Source organism: Oncorhynchus mykiss, chromosome 18, assembly GCF_057628025.1.
Source record: "Oncorhynchus mykiss isolate SJ-2025 chromosome 18, ASM5762802v1, whole genome shotgun sequence".
NCBI classification, from domain to species: Eukaryota; Metazoa; Chordata; class Actinopteri; order Salmoniformes; family Salmonidae; genus Oncorhynchus; species Oncorhynchus mykiss.
In genome coordinates, this window is record NC_143039.1 from 23,321,096 (window position 1) to 23,338,622 (window position 17,527).

At 41.8% G+C, this 17,527-nt stretch overlaps 1 protein-coding gene, 1 long non-coding RNA gene and 1 pseudogene across 2 annotated transcripts in view; all 3 read left to right on the forward strand.

The window, feature by feature from the left end:
• The window catches only part of LOC110495642 (paraspeckle component 1), a 28,283-nt gene extending 22,805 nt beyond the window's left edge, over positions 1-5,478 (forward strand). Inside the window, exon 7 of the mRNA XM_090207870.1 lies at positions 5,281-5,478. Within this exon, the coding sequence (XP_090063996.1) occupies positions 5,281-5,310 (30 nt within the window). The 3' untranslated portion in view covers positions 5,311-5,478. The remainder of the gene's footprint in view (positions 1-5,280) is intronic.
• A 5,395-nt stretch (positions 5,479-10,873) lies between these two features.
• Positions 10,874-11,910, forward strand: LOC149975433 (uncharacterized). The gene is made up of 2 exons (XR_016488334.1): positions 10,874-11,143; positions 11,273-11,910. It is a non-coding gene; the product is annotated as an uncharacterized LOC149975433 (long non-coding RNA).
• Positions 11,911-12,045: 135 nt separating this feature from the next.
• On the forward strand, positions 12,046-16,425 carry LOC149975434 (uncharacterized; annotated as a pseudogene).
• Positions 16,426-17,527: the final 1,102 nt, after the last annotated feature.

Here is a 17,527-nt window from a genome sequence, read left to right on the forward strand (position 1 = left end):
GACAGGGAAGATGGTTAAAATTGATGGGAAGATGGATGGAGCCAAATACAGGACCATTCTGGAAGAAAACCTGATGGAGTCTGCAAAAGACCTGAGACTGGGACGGAGATTTGTCCTCCAACAAGACAATGATCCAAAACATAAAGCAAAATCTACAATGGAATGGTTCAAAAATAAACATATCCAGGTGTTAGAATGGCCAAGTCAAAGTCCAGACCTGAATCCAATCGAGAATCTGTGGAAAGAACTGAAAACTGCTGTTCACAAATGCAGTCCATCCAACATCACTGAGCTCGAGCTGTTTTGCAAGGAGGAATGGGAAAAAATTTCAGTCTCTCGATGTGCAAAACTGATAGACATACCCCAAGCGACTTACAGCTGTAATCGCAGCAAAAGGTGGCGCTACAAAGTATTAACTTAAGGGGGCTGAATAATTTTGCACGCCCAATTTTTCAGTTTTTGATTTGTTAAAAAAGTTTGAAATATCCAATAAATGTCGTTCCACTTCATGATTGTGTCCCACTTGTTGTTGATTCTTCACAAAAAAAATACAGTTTTATATCTTTGTTTGAAGCCTGAAATGTGGCAAAAGGTTCAAGGGGGCCGAATACTTTCGCAAGGCACTGTATGTTTAATTTGTGTTAGTTGGCCAGTTTTTTAAATTCAGAGGAAACTCTCATATCTTGCAACATCTTAAGACATTCAATTTAGATTTTTGGACTAGGTGTATTCTGTGGTGCTGCAATGTTTAGAATGTTGCTGATAGAAATGTAATGTGTAGAGCTGACACTGTTCCCCATTACACCTTACAGAGAATGTCTATTCTAAACAATGCTTTTCGATCTGTAACTCTTCTGACTTTGACAATATAACGTAGCATACAGGACTATACTGTGTGTGTATATTTGTATGATTGAGCGAGTGGGGAGGATGTGTCGAGTGATAATGACTTGTACTTACAAATGTTTGAGAGGGAGTGAGGGCAGATTTAATGGTATGTCCTTCAAAAAGGTCATTTGTGATTTTGGTAGTCTTATGTCATGCTGACTGCAGGAATGTCCATCAGAGCTGTTTCCAGAGAATTGAATGTTCATTTCTCTACCATATGAGGCCTCCGTTTTAGAGAATTTGGCAGTACGTCCAACCGGCCTCACAACCGCAGACCACGTGTGACCACGCCAGCCCAGGACCTCCACATCCAGCTTCTTCAACTGCAGGATCGTCTGAGACCAGCCACCCAGATAGCCAATAAAAGTGTGGGTTTGCACAACCGAAGAATTTCTGAACAAACTGTCTGCACAAGCTCATCTGAATGCTTGTCATCCTCACCAGGGTCTTGACCTGACTGCAGTTCGGCATCGTAACCGACTTCAGTGTCAAATGCTCACCTTCGATGGCCACTGGCACGCTGGAAAAGTGTGCTCTTCACGGATGAATCCCGGTTTCAACTGTACTGGACAGGTGGCAGACAGCATGACGTCGTATGGGTGAGCAGTTTGCTGATGTCAATGTTGTGAACAGAGTAACCCATGGTGGCGGTGAGGTTATGGTATGGGCAGGCATAAGCTATGGACAATGAACACAATTGCGTTTCATCTATAGCAATTTGCATCCACGGAGATACCGTGACGAGATCCTGAGGCCCATTGTCGTGCCATTCATCCGCCGCAATCACCTCATGTTTCAGAATGATAATGCACACTCCATGCCGCAAGGATATGTACACAATTCCTGGAAGCTGAAAAAGTCCCAATTCTAAAGTGACCTTCAGACCTACCAGACGTGTCACATATTGAGCATGTTTGGGATGCTCTGGAAGTCCGGATCAACGTGTACGACAGTCGGTTCCAGTTCTGGCCAATAACCAGCAACTTTGCACAGCCATTGAATAGAAGTGGGACAACATTCCACAGCCACAATCAACGGCCTGATCAACTCTATGCAAAGGAGATGTCACGCTGCATGAGGCAAATGGTGGTCACACCAGATCCTGACTGGTTTTCTGAACCACTCCTCTACATTATTTTTTTTAAAGGTATCTGTGACCAATCGATGCATACCTGTATTCCCAGTCATGTGAAATCCATAGATGGGGTGGCAGGGTAGCATAGTGGTTAGAGCATTGGACTAGTAACCGGAAGGTTGCAAGTTCAAATCCCCGAGCTGACAAGGTACAAATCTGTCGTTCTGCCCCTGAACAGGCAGTTAACCCACTGTTCCTAGGCCGTCATTGAAAATAAGAATTTGTTCTTTAACTGACTTGCCTAGTTAAATAAAGGTAAAATAAAGGCCTAATGAATTCATTTAAATTGACTGATTTCCTTATAAGAACTGTAACTCAAGTCTTTGGAATTGTTGCATGTTGTTTTATATTGTTCAGTGTCATTTGGGCCAAAACAAATGTCTCAATAGAAAGAAACAAAACTGGTTTAAAGTTTTGAACAGGCTTATATTGCAGTAATTACCAACAATGGTGGGTGCCTTTTTGTAGGCCCACACAATAAAAAAGACAGTTCAAACAAAATTTAGCCAACAAAAATGTCTCGGCAAAGAAACAACACACTATTTGCAAGAATAATATACAATACTAAAACAAATTATAATCAGTTTGAAAATAATAATTTCACTATACTATACTTTGTTGCTAATGGAGATCCTAATCAAAATCCTCTAACTTTAATTTTACGTCAATGAGAAAGGCATCCATCTTCGCAATCAATAGTAGCCTAGGCTAGGGCTGTTGTGGTGACCGCGGTCACGAGTCATGAAGGCAGTCAAATTCCACATGACCGTTGAGTCAAGGTAATTAGGCTTCTCCAAGCTCTGATAGTGCTGCTGATGGTCATTAGTAGCCTACCCAAACGTGTTAACTGCCTGGTACTCCGCACTCTATTGTCCCTCTAATCACTCTGACATCAATGCAAATGTATTCAAATCGAATAAAACACTCATGAAAGCCCATTCGCTCATGTTGCGCAACCTTTCTATAGGCTATGCAATTGAGTGACAAAACAGAGTGATGGCCGCTAATAAAAAGAGGAGGATCCCATCAGCTTTCTATAGGCTAGGCCTACTATATTTATTTCTCAACTTTCCTAATATTAAGCACATTGCTTCTTTTTACAACAGCAGTATAGTGTACCTGGCTGGAATGAAATAAACCACAGGGAAAAGCATCCTCTATTCGTTATTTAAGTGCATAGATGACATGTATTTTTTTCCTGCGGCCCCTGTTTTGATACACATGCATGATAATGGTCCATTCTAAATCAAAACAAATTTCACACATTATTTAGTATATGTAAAGACAAGAATAAATCAAGAAGTCTGATGGATGACAATATTATAAGCTTATCAATTTTGAATTATATATTATCACTTGTGAATGATGCCTAGCATATTTCATAGCCCTTAGGCCTATATGTATTCATAAGGTTTGTGTCACAACTAAAGTGGTCAAATAACATCTTAAAATGAAGCACATTAATCTGCTTTACAAAGGCTGTAGCGCCTAACTGGCATACATAAGCAAATCTGGTCTGCTAAAGGAACTAGTGTAGCCCATAACCATTTGGCATAGCCAGATCAGGGCCTAACAAAAGGACAACTCAGAGTATGCTATTCTTTTCTTCTGAAATATACATTTTCTTCATATCATGCTTCTTTAGACCTGTCTAAAATAAATAATGGATTTATTGTGAAGGTGTAGGCTATGTTACATGGATTTATTTGACTTTTTAAAATTGTAGGCTATATGTTGAAAACAGGAGATGCTAAATGTGTTCATGTTAATTAACTGTCAATTACCTTGAGACTGACAGTTATTTGCTTGACAATCACCGGCTGACAATTTCGTGACTGTCCTAACCTAGGCCAAGGCTCCTTTCACTCGTTCTCTCCGTCTCCACATCAGAAGGCACATGTGAGGTGAGCAGCCGAACCCAGTTTCAGCTATACATAAGCTATACATTTTATTGAGTTGCAATTGGCTGACACATAACAAGCTTGCATAGTTATCATCACCTCACACACACATTAAAGAGGACGGTTCTGGTCGGTAAATCATTTTCAATTGCACGTACCTGAGACCGTGACAATTATCAGATCTGAGTCAAAAGTCTGAATTTAGAACCCGCTCGGGTCTCTGGTCAGATCTCAATATTTCAGGCCTGTTGGACCTGTGAAGACCTCTTGTCTGTTGACATGCTGTTATTTCATCAATACTAGTGGCATTTCTGTAGCTTGTTGGTTGCCTAGCAGCAGGACTGACAAACACTGCTTTAGGGCCATCTGTTCCGTTTAACACAACAGTCCTTACAACATACACCTGTCATTAGTATCCTGAATGAATGTTGTTTCATTGTCCTCTGTGACATGACATACTACCAATCCACTTGGTGGAACACTGTGTATTAGTAGAATGAAGGATGAATTAATAAGTGAGTCAATGAATGAAGGATGCTTGTCCTTCAAGTGGATATTACCTGGCGACCACCTCGCACATCTCAAGGCCGCAGCACTGTCTGTCATTCTAAAGGGTGGGTCTGATTTGTCCTGTTTCACTAAAGCATGTACCACATGGAGTTTCGTATTGCATCTGTCTGACACACACACACACAATTTTCTCTATCGATATGTGTTTGTCATCTACAAAACGTGCACCCAGAGGGGGTCCCAGGACCGAGTTTGGGAAACCCTGATCTACTTAGTAAATGAACCTCATCTATCAGTACTCATCATAAGCCAATTGACATATCAATATAACGAGTAATAATGATGGCCTGTTTTACAGATGGAGGTCCGGTGTTAAAACAACCCCATGGGTGCACAACTATGCTCCTTGAAGGCAGCTGGTTTTCATCCTAGTGTAATATCAGGGGATGTATTCAGTGAGGTGAAACAGTGACCATTTCAGTTCAACATCGAAGTTAATGAGAAGAGCTGACATGATTTACTCATCTAATGACAGACTGCTGTCATTAGACTGCTGTCATATGTTACATTTGAGTCATTTAGCAGACGCTCTTATCCAGAGCGACTTACAGGAGGAATTAGAGTTAAGTGCCTTGCTCAAGGGCACATTGACAGATTTTTCACCTAGTCGCTGGGATTCAAACCAGCAACCTTGTGGTTACTGGCCCAACACTCTCAGTAGGCTACCTGCTGCCCTGTTGTAATCTATACAATGCATTTCTGTCTGTAGAGGTTTTCCTGGGTTGGGATAGGTCGACTGGTGTGGAGGTGGTTTTAATCATGTCATTGTCTCCCTCTGTTCCCCAGGTGCACTCACTCTACATGCTGCAGATATGAGACCAGAAAACTGGTTAAAAACAACAAACATTGCTCTTCAGTGTTACCTCATTCCAACTGTTTTTATTGGGATTCCCTACAGGTAAGTGTTGCTTTTTCCTCCTATTTATTCTTCAACACAGTGTTATGTCTCTTATTACAGTAAATAAAAAATACAGCTTTCAAAAACCAAGTGTTTGGTTCCTTATTCCTTTATCGATTGATTTCAGAGGTAATGACAAATGAGTGTGACTTTAGTGTCTGATTCTCATGCTAGTATTCTTCTGCTTAGAAATTCAGTTCATTTAAACTTGTTCTATGAATTAAATAAGTTTTGTGTGAAAAAATACTCACTTAGGACTGTTAGATTTGATTAGGAAGCAATAAAAAAAACAGGCCAACTCAACGTTGGTGTCTTGGTCTTGTCTTGGGACCCTCATTGACACTGAAAACAGCTCATACTGCTCAAAGATCACAATACTGCAAAAATACCATAACTTGTGAAATCGTTGGGAATTTATCCGTGTCACAGATGTGGAGTTATAGCAAAATAGCTGGAAATTTAGCGTAGAGGAAAGTCTTAAGTTGTTCGATATCCACTTGTAGGCTACTTTTTCGTCTTACAGTGCATTTGGAAAGTATTCAGGCCACTTGACTTTTTCCACATTTTGTTACATTACAGCCTTGTTCTAAAATGTATTACATTGTTTTCTTTCCCTCAATCTACACAGAATACCCTATAATGACAAAGCAAAAACAGGTTTTTAGAAGTTTTTGCAAATGTTAAAATATATTTATATCACATTTACGTAAGATTCAGACCCCGTTACTCAGTACTTTGTTGAATCACCTTTTGGTGGTGATTACAGTGTCAAGTCTTCTTGGGTATGATGCTACAAGCTTGGCACACCTGTATTTGGGGAGTTTCTCACATTCTCCTATGCAGATCCTCTCAAGCTCTTGTCAGGTTGGATGGGGAGCGTCGCTGCACAGCTATATTCAGGGGTCCGGAGATGTTCGATCGGGTTCAAGTCTGGGCTCTGACTGGGCCACTCAAGGACATTGAGACTTGTCCCGAAGCCACTCCTGCGTTGTCTTGGCTGTGTGCTTAGGGTCGTTGTCCTGTTGGAAGGTGAACCTTCGTCCCAGTCTGAGGTCCTGAGTGCTCTGGAGCAGGTTTTCATCAAGGATCTCTCTGTACTTTGCTCCGTTCATCTTTCCCTCGATCCTGACTAGTGTCCCAGTCCATGCTGCTGAACAACATCCCCACAGCATGATGCTGCCACCACCATGCTTCACCGTAGGGATGGTGCCAGGCCAGAGTTCAATCTTGGTTTAATCAGACCAGAGAATCTTGTTTCCTCATGGTCTGAGTCCTTTAGGTGCCTTTTGGCCAACTCCAAGCGGGCTGTCGTGCCTTTTTACTTAGGAGTGGCTTCGGTTTGGCCACTCTACCATAAAAGCCTGATTGGTGGAGTGCTGCAGAGATGGTGGTCCTTCTGGAAGGTTCTCCCATCTCCACAGACGAACTCTGTCAGTGACCATCGGGTTCTTGGTCACCTCCCTGACCAAGGCCCTTTTCCCCTGATTGCTCAGTTTGGCCGGGTGGCCAATACACACTTAACCAGCATGGCTACCACAGCATTCTGCAGCGATACACCATCCCATCTGGTTTGCGCTTAGTGGGACTATCATTTGTTTTTCAACAGGACAATGACCCAACACACCTCCAGGCTGTGTAAGGGCTATTTGACCAAGAATGAGAGTGATGAAGTGCTGCATCAGATGACCTGGCCTTCACAATCACCTGACATCAACCCAATTGAGATGGTTTGGGATGAGTTGGACCACAGAGTAAAGGAAAAGCAGCCAACAAGTGCTCAGCATATGTGGGACCTCCTTCAAGACTGTTGGAAAAGCATTCTAGGTGAAGCTGGTAGAGAATGCCAAGAGTGTGCAAAGCTGTCATGAAGGCAAATGGTAGCTACTTTGAAGAATATATTTTGATTTGTTTAACACCTTTTTTTGGTTACTACGTGATTCCATATGTGTTTAGTTATGTCTTCACTATTTATTATACAATGTAGAAAATAGTAAAAAATAAAAGACAACCCTTCAATGAGTAGGTGTCCAAACTTGACTGATATGATATGCAAATAAGGTCCATATTTTTTTATTTTTAATACATTTGTAAAAAGGTCTAAAAACCTGTTGTAGCTTTGTCCATTATGGGTTATTGTGTGTAGATTGATAATTGTATCCATTTTGGAATACGGCTGTAACATAACAAAATGTGGAAAAGAGGAAGGGGGCTGAATACTTTCCGAATGCACTGTATATATCGAGCCACTAGGTGACCCTGCAACGGTATAGTAGCATACATAATTGAACAAAAACGCTGTAAACCATAGCCTAGCTTACCTCATTGCCAACTTGGTTTTCGAAGTGTGTGGCACTTTCCCTCTGTCTGGAGAACACTGAAGGTGACACAGTCCAGGAGAGACCGACGGATCAGAGCCAAGTTTCCCAGTTGCGGTGTAACTTAAAGGGGCAATCAGCAGTTACTACATACATTTTGTACTTAGAAATGAATATGTTCATTCTTGAAAAATGCAACTTAAATGCATAATGAGCTTAGTTCAACTGTCGTTCTCCACCAGAACCCAACATTTACTCCAACGTTTGTAGACTTTAAAAAATATATATATATTTTTTACAAACACGCTATAGTCTCAAAACATGGTTAAAAAACATTTTTATATCATGGATGGTCAGGCCTTGCATCCGTAGCTCTATGAATTTGAGAGTGATATAATTTATCCAGCCCCATCCCTGAGCGTTACACCAAACCAGGGGTGGGCAGGGCCCGCTTTATTATTGTTTATATTGCTGAATGCCGCTTTAAGTATTACGATGGTCGTAACAAATGCGTCGTTATTTACGATCCAACTTTGTAAGTGTTTACCAAACAAGCAGATAGAGTGAGCCTGTAAGAGTGACAGCTAAAAGCGTCGTTGGGGGAATGTTCGGTTTTTCACGTGACTCCGTTGGGGGATCTGTCCATTTTCCTGCTGCTGAAATTGATGCCGCTTGCGTCATAAGCGACGACTAGTAACCCACATTTCATGTGAAACATAGGCTAGGCCTATACATTTCGCATACTTTTTTTGAATGAAAATAACACTAATCTACAAGTAATTTTGATTGATTTCCTGATTTGAACCCCGGTGGTCTTATTTCCTCCACAGTGCTCTAGCACACTGCACCACAATGTTTTGACTTCGGTGTTATGTCCTGATCAGTTGTAGTTTTTTACTGTAAAATGTATTTATTTTTTCCTGTTTTGTATATGTTTCCATGTCTTGATATTTTAGGTACTACGGATGGAAAATAACTATTCGCTAAATCTGGTGCGACATGTTTGGTGCTCTGAGACGGCCTATGCTTTTGTTGTGCATAGTCCCTGCCAAACAAACGTAATAAAATAAATATCAGTCTGTTTCCTTTTAGCCCACACATATCTACAGTAACTAACCCTCTACTGCACACATTTTGGTTTTGCCCTTATGTTCTGATGACGTGTCCATCCCCAAGGAGCTGGAGAGAAAACCCCATGCTGTTCGATGCTGCACCTCAGCACTCCGCGCAAAATTGCAGTGGGTTGGTTGGCTGCATGAGCGGACACAAGGTCGAGCAGCCTGAGTATCTCCTCTCTTGTATTTCTAATCCATCATTGTGTGTCTGCAACGGGCTCAGGTTGTTGAGAATATGCGCATTACACCAACCGCCTGCGCAGCCGCGGGTTATGTTGGAGAGCAACAATCTGCTGAATAGCAGCCAAAATATATGCTGTATTGTTATTTCGCTGAAGCCTGACAATGACTTGGTGTTTATAGTGTTCCAGGTGTTTCCAATTTGTACCAGTTAAGATTCAGCTTGGGATAAAACTGATCTTGACAAAATGTTACAAATACATATTTCAAATATTACATTAGATATTTTTTACATGACCCAAATTAAACATTTGTCATCGTATGATCATCCCCATTTACACAAAACTCGTATAAATAGGTTTTGGAATTATGTCTTGTGAGTTAAAGTAGAAAATTAGCCCAACGGTGCACTTTGGCTGCTCTATATGTGTCTGGATCGCTCGTAGATGTGCAAGGGTTTCAGAGCCACGTTACTAACGAAGGCTCTGGGAAACACCTCGGCTACTAAATATACATCGTAAGATGGTTCTAACGCTATACAAAGGCTCTGGGAAAACGATGCCCCGAGCTCCGTTTGCCAAAAGCAGCTTAAAGGTATATTCATCAAGATGATTTTGGGAACTGGGCCCCGGTCTTTACCCACCGTTGCGCGTCAGAGTTTGAAAATACGTGTCATATGCTATAGGTCCGTGGACAGAGCTCTTAAAACAAATATATCATACCTTATTATTTATGTAGCGTATAGGCTCATCACAAATGGCCAGATCCTGACATAGGCAAGACTAAACTAACTATTCTCCATAGGTCATGACCACTGTAGAGCATTGGTCATGACGCGCGAATTTCAACGGGCTGACTGCCCATGTGCTCATGTTGTCTAAACTCGTAGGCACACAAGGAAGCTTGTGGTGATCAGTGGCATGTTAAAGAGCCTATACACAATTATGTAGGCTACAGGTTAGTCGTTAAGGTTGTAAAAGTTTTGGAAGTTCAAGTGACTGTCTCACTGACCTAGGCCAATTTGGTCTCAGGACTGGTCACATGACCCACTACGTTGAGTGTCAATCGTCAAATCATTAGAAGAGAAACTGTTTTGTTTTTTACAAATAAATAATTGTTTGTTTATTCGATTACATATGCAGATTAAACACATGAAGACGCATTTATATTTTCTGTGTAGTCTGGAAGCCACGGCTATTAATTGACCAAAACAAACATACGGTGCACGGATTGAACCAGAACCGATATGTAAAAACAACATTTGAATAATCAAATAATTATTCAGTTTCTCGTTATTTGATATTTACTTTAGACAAAAACAACCCGTTTGTTTGATTTCAGATTTAAATCAAATAAAGGAAGAACGACCCTTTACTATTTTTTTATCCTTTCATCTAAACAGGAAATATTTTGCCCAAAAAGTACACCGACCCTGTGTCCAACTTTCATCACTTAAACGCTCCAGTCAGATTTAAGCTATGTGTGCAAAAGGGATTTATTTACAATCATAGCAATCAAACGAGTTAAAACGACATGTATTGATGGAAAATGATCTGGCGAGTTTAATAACGGCGAATTAAGCGTTCTCATTCCTTTATTGCATCACGTTAGCTCACACAAATTATTATTTTGATGAAACCGAATTTGGCTTCTTACGTCGATTTTCCTTAATTCTCTCGATAATGTTATAGAGAGGATAAATGTGTCAACTCCTCTCTTGCTGCGCAAAACATTTTTGGGGATGGTTTTTAGGCCTTGTCCGTGTGTTTCGAGTGGTCATTGATCTGGAAATGTTATCTCAACCTGGCAACACTAGAAAGAAGCATACTGCATAATTGTTGTTTACAACGGTTGTGGAGTAGACGCTGGCCTAGGCTAATCAGACAGAGGTTTCAACCAACATTTCTTTGATAAAACGAACAGCTAGACTTTCATAACCATCGCCAATATATCCAAACTACAGTTGTTTAATGTGTTCGTCACCGAGCGCTTGCCGGGAGCTGCTGTGGAGATATTCGTGGCCGTGGAGAAGATTATAGCAGCGTATCAGCAAGACATCTGCCGTTCAGCAGAGGAGATCGAGCGCCTACGGAGGCTGTTGGACATGGTTTTCCAACCAGAGATTAAGTGACATGGAGCAGGTTTGTAGCGAGCTACAGCTGTTATCACGAAGATATTTGATTTGTAGATTAACGTTACAAGACTTGAGAATTCATGTGGCAGTTTGTAATATGCGCACTCTGAACGCAACATTGCTTTCTTGAATTCAGGGTAGAACGACTGCCCCCTCCCATGGAAACCACGAAGTTCGAGTCCGTTTCCCTGTGCTTGACATACGCAGTCTCAGCCAGGATAGCATGAAGTAAAAAGACTGCACCGTTTTCCACCTGCATCTCCATCCCGAATCTCCCCATTGCCACCCAGCAACATTAGCCTACATTTAGGCCATTGCTTATAGGTGTATGTCACACTATGTTGAGGTAAAGATCGGAGTATAATGCTGTATAGATGTCAACCCCAATACATGTTCATGACATCGTCATCAATCAACTGCATTACAGTTAAAAACTACTGACTACCACCACCTATTTCTATATGCTAACTATGCTACCAGTTTATACGAATGGGAGTTATCATTTAGCAGTCACTTTTTCCCGAACCTGAAAAGTGACAACTGCTACATTTTATGCAGTGAAAACACCCAAATATATCAAAATCTGATTTTAGTAACCACATTGTGGGCCTGTTACAATACATCAATCATGATGGATTTGACAAATATCCACTCTGTTAGATCAGATTTGTTGAATGTACGCCAATCCAGCGTCCTATCCCCCATGGTCTGCTACCATTGACCTCTTTACCACATCTATCCCAATGACATATATACACTGCTCAAAAAAATAAAGGGAACATTAAAATAACACATCCTAGATCTGAATGAATGAAATATTCTTATTAAATACTTTTTTCTGTACATAGTTGAATGTGCTGACAACAAAATCACACAAAAATGATCAATGGAAATCAAATGTATCAACCCATGGAGGTCTGGGATTGGAGTCATACTCAAAATTTAAGTGGAAAACCACACTACAGGCTGATCCAACTTTGATGTAATGTCCTTAAAACAAGTCAAAATGAGGCTCAGTAGTGTGTGTGACCTCCACGTGCCTGTATGACCTCCCTACAACGCCTGGGCATGCTCCTGATGAGGTGGCGAATGGTCTCCTGAGGGATCTCCTCCCAGACCTGGACTAAAGCATCCGCCAACTCCTAGACAGTCTGTGGTGGATGGAGCGAGACATGATGTCCCAGATGTGCTCAATTGGATTCAGGTCTGGGGAACGGGCGGGCCAGTCCATAGCATCAATGCCTTCCTCTTGCAGGAACTGCTGACACACTCCAGCCACATGAGGTCTAGCATTGTCTTGCATTAGGAGGAACCCAGGGCCAACCGCACCAGCATATGGTCTCACAAGGGGTCTGAGGATCTCACCTCGGTACCTAATGGCAGTCAGGCTACCTCTGGCGAGCACATGGAGGGCTGTGCGGCCCCCCAAAGAAATGCCACCCCACACCATGACTGACCCACCGCCAAACCGGTCATGCTGGAAGAAGTTGCAGTCAGCAGAACGTTCTTCACGGCGTCTCCAGACTCTGTCACGTCTGTCACATGTGCTCAGTGTGAACCTGCTTTCATCTGTGAAAAGCACAGGGCGCCAGTGGCGAATTTGCCAATCTTGGTGTTCTCTGGCAAATGCCAAACGTCCTGCACGGTGTTGGGCTGTAAGCACAACCCCCACCTGTGGACGTCGGGCCCTCATACCACCCTCATGGAGTCTGTTTCTGACCGTTTGAGCAGACACATGCACATTTGTGGCCTGCTGGAGGTCATTTTGCAGGGCTTTTGCAGTGCTCCTCCTTGCACAAAGGCGGAGGTAGCGGTCCTGCTGCTGGGTTGTTGCCCTCCAACGTTGCTCCTCCACGTCTCCTGATGTACTGGCCTGTCTCCTGGTAGCGCCTCCATGCTCTGGACACTACGCTGACAGACACAGCAAACCTTCTTACCACAGCTCGCATTGATGTGCCATCCTGGATGAGCTGCACTACCTGAGCCACTTGTGTGGGTTGTAGACTCCGTCTCATGCTACCACTAGAGTGAAAGCACCACCAGCATTCAAAAGTGACCAAAACATCAGCCAGGAAGCATAGGAACTGAGAAGTGGTCTGTGGTCACCACCTGCAGAACCACTCCTTTATTGGGGGTGTCTTGCTAATTGCCTATAATTTCCACCTGTTGTCTATTCCATTTGCACAACAGCATGTGACATTTATTGTCAATCAGTGTTGCTTCCTAAGTGGACAGTTTGATTTCACAGAAGTGTGATTGACTTGGAGTTACATTGTGTTGTTTAGGTGTTCCCTTTATTTTTTTGAGCACATATATATATATATATATATATATATATATATATATATATATATATATATATATATACACACACACACACACTAAATTACTGCTAGGTGGTGCTGGGTCGAAGCCACCGCGCCTCCATCTTGGCACTTCGGGAAGCTATATGAAAGCATTTATTAATGTCTACATTCATTTCTGCCACATTTATTCCATTTCAGACACATTTTTTTTTTTTTTTTTTTTGGGGGGGGGGGGGGGGGGGGGTATATACAGTCAAATGTATTGATAAGTCAATTTGTCATAGAAAGATTTACACCGTTATCAAAACGTCACGTTAATGTTTTTAAAATCCCCTATGGGAAAAATTAATGGTGTAAAAACTATTGGAACCATTTCCTTCTTCGACCGCTAGGTTTTATGGGTATTATGACTCATACTTAGGTTACTCCACATGGCTGACCAGTGGCTTCAAAGCCTCTCAATGGCCAATACATACAGTGCATTCGGAAAGTAGTCAGACCTTGACTTTTTCCCCATTTTGTTATGTTACAGCCTTCATTCTAAAATGTATTCAATAGTTTTTTTTTTCTCATCAATCTACACACAATTCCCCATGACAAACAAAAACAGGTTGATCACATCACTGATATCATTTACATAAGTAATAAGACCCTTTATTCAGCACTTTGTTGAAGCACATTTGGCAGCGATTACAGACTTGAGTCTTCTTGGGTATATTTTGTTTTATATTTATTTAACCAGGTAGACCAGTTGAGAACAAGTTCTCATTTACAACTGCGACCTGGCCAAGATAAAGCAAAGGAGTGCGACAAAAACAACACAGTTACACATGGGATAAACAAACGTACAGTCAATAACACAATAGAAAAATCTATGTACAGTGTGTGCAAATGTAGAAGATTAGGGAGGTAAGGCAATAAATAGGCCATCGAGGCAAAATAATTACAATTTACCATTAGTATGTATGCACTACAAGCTTGGCACACCTGCATTTGGGGAGTTTCTCTGATGTCTTCAATGCAGTTCCTCTCATCCTCTGTCAAGTTGGATGGGGAGCGTCGCTGCACAGCTGTTTTCAGGTCTCTCCAGAGATGTTCAATTGGGTTCAAGTCCGGGCTCTGGCTGGGCCACTCAAGAACATTCAGAGACTTGTCCCGAAGCCACACCTACATTGTCTTGGCTGTGTGCTTAGGGTCATTGTCCTGTTGGAAGGTGAGCCTTTGCCCCAGTCTGAGGTCCTGAGCGCTCTGGAGCAGGTTTTCATCAAGGATCTCTCTGTACTTTGCTCCATTCATCTTTGCCTTGATCCTGACTAGTCTCTCAGTCCCTGCCGCTGAAAAACATCCTCACAGCATGATGCCGACACCGCCATGCTTCACCGTAGGGATGGTGCCTGGTTTCCTCTAGACGTGACGCTTGGCATTCAGGCCAAAGAGTTCAATCTTGGTTTCATCTGGTCTGAGAGTCTTTTAGGTGCCTTTTGGAAAACTCCAAGCGGGCTGTCGTGCCTTTTTACTGAGTAGTGGCTTCCGTCTGGCCACTCTACCATAAAGGCATGAATGGTGGAGTGCTGCAGAGATGGTTGTCCTTCTGGAAGGTTCTACCATCTCCACAGAGGAACTCTGGAACTCTGTCAGAGTGACCATCAGGTTCTTGGTCATCTCCCTGACCAAGGCCATTCTCCCACGATTGCTCAGCTTGGTGGGGCGGCCAGCTCTAGGAAAAGTCTTGGTGGTTCCAAACTTCTTCCATTTAAGAATGTAGGCCATTAGATTCTTGGGGACCTTCAATGCTGCAGAAATGTTTTGGTACCCTTCCCCAGATCTGTGCCTCGACACAATCCTGTCTCGGTGCTCTACAGACAATTCCTGTGACCTCATGGCTTGGTTTTTTCTCTGACATGCACTGTCAACTGTGGGACCTTATGTAGACAGGTGTGTGCCTTTCCAAATCATGTCCAATCAATTGAATTTACCACCAATCAAGTTGTAGAAACATCTCAAGGATGATCAATAAAAAACAGGATGCACCTGAGCTCAATTTCGAGTCTCATAGCAAATGATCTGAATACTTTTATTTTTAATACATTTGCTAAAATTTCAAAAAAACATTTTTTGCTTTTTCATTATGGGGTATTGTGTGTAGATTGACGAGGAAAACAATTTAACAGAACCTGATGGAGAGGGCTTCAGAGTACCACAACCAACCTGTGATCAGCCCCTCTCAATTCATCCAGACTACTCTGCTGCAGTGGAGAATCTATATCAGTGTAGACAATGTGGCAAAAACTTTACACATAAGGGAAACTTAACCTTGCATTTAAAAATACACACAGGAGAGAAACCTCATCTGTGCAAACAGTGTGGCAAAAGCTTCATCCAGAAGGATGATTTGAACAGACATACAAGGGTACACACAGGAGAGAAACCTTATCTGTGCAAACAATGATGTGGCAAAAGCTTCATCCAGAAGCACGACTTGACCATCCATACAAGGATACACACAGGAGAGAATCCCTATCAGTGCAAACAATGTGGCAAAATGTTTAACCAGAAGGGACACTTGACCGTTCATTCAAGGATACATACAGGGGAGAGACCATATCAGTGCAAAAACTGTGGCAAAGCCTTCAACCAGAAGATAGAATTGACATTGCATATGAGAGCTCATACAGGAAAGAGACCATATCTGTCCTGTATGCAAGAAAGGTTACATCACATTAAGCTATTTAAGAAATCTTACCAGTGCAAATAATGTTACAAATGCTTTGGTTATAAACATCGTCTAACATCACATATGAACACTCATACTAAAGGGCATAAATTATATTACTGCACTGAGTGCAATAATAGCCTGAAATGAAAATAACAAATGAACATTTTGTCATTGTGAATTTCTTAATACGTCCAACTTCTGAATAATTATGTTCTGTTTTCTGGCAATTGACAACAGAACAAACTGAGTAATGTGTGTTGAGGGGAAATCACCAGTCAGCATCAGATTGGTAAACTGAATCTAGCGCTCAGTTTCAGGGACCTACCCTCCAGGACACTGCTGGCTTCAGGAAGTCCTCTCCGCTGTATCTAGCACATAGCACACACTTGGATTTCTAAACAACAGGAGTTCCTATTCAATTGTTTAGCAATGACATACAGGATATCTTCTATCTGTACTGATGGCTGCATGTTAGCATATTGAAGTAGCCTATTACATTTTTGTTGACAATCTATATACTACAGCAAATCATTTGTTTAAATAAAGTTGTTTTTTCAATGGATGTCATAGTGAAACCTTATTTTTCTCTGTTGAACATGATTTTTGTGCTGGTTCATATCAGGAAGGTTTAATACATCCTCAATTCCCTGCTTCTTACCCCAACCCTATCCTGAACCATTAGGCAGATGGGAAACTATCTGAGCCCATATTCATAAAGGCTCAGATGAGTGCTGATCTATGGTCAGATCACCACTGTAATTTAAAATGCAAAACTGATCCTAGATCAGCACTCCTACTCTAAGACACTCTGTGAATAGAACTCTGTGTTACTGGTTTGGGTCAACATTCACCTCCTCACAGTTGGTGTCTCCTGGGACATGATGATTTAAAGGTGCACCACAGACAGTACAGTATGAAGATGGGCATAAACTGCCCAAATAGAAATCCCTGATCACACTTCTTGGCGACGTTGGCTAGCTAAGCTCATGTGCAGAAACACGTCATCGGGTCGTCTCGTGCCGAATTACACGTGCTGGCCGTCAAAGGCAGTCCTTCCATATAAAGTTGTTTTTGATGAAAATGAAAACGTGTCAGTTTGTCACAAGGAGAAACACTTTAGGTGACAGACAGTGACACATTCAATACTGCCTTGTACACTCTTGCCTGCATCTAGCTTATCTAAGGTGTAATTATTAGTCCAACAGTTGCAAACGAGAGTTTCTATTGGACAAATTCAGGTATGTTTATTCCTGTTTCATTCCATCTGCATCCGTTTTTCCATCTGCAAATGTTTTTCAACAGAATCGTCAGAATGAATACACCCCTGGTCATGCTGAAACACAGTTCACTTTCATAGCAGCCACATTAT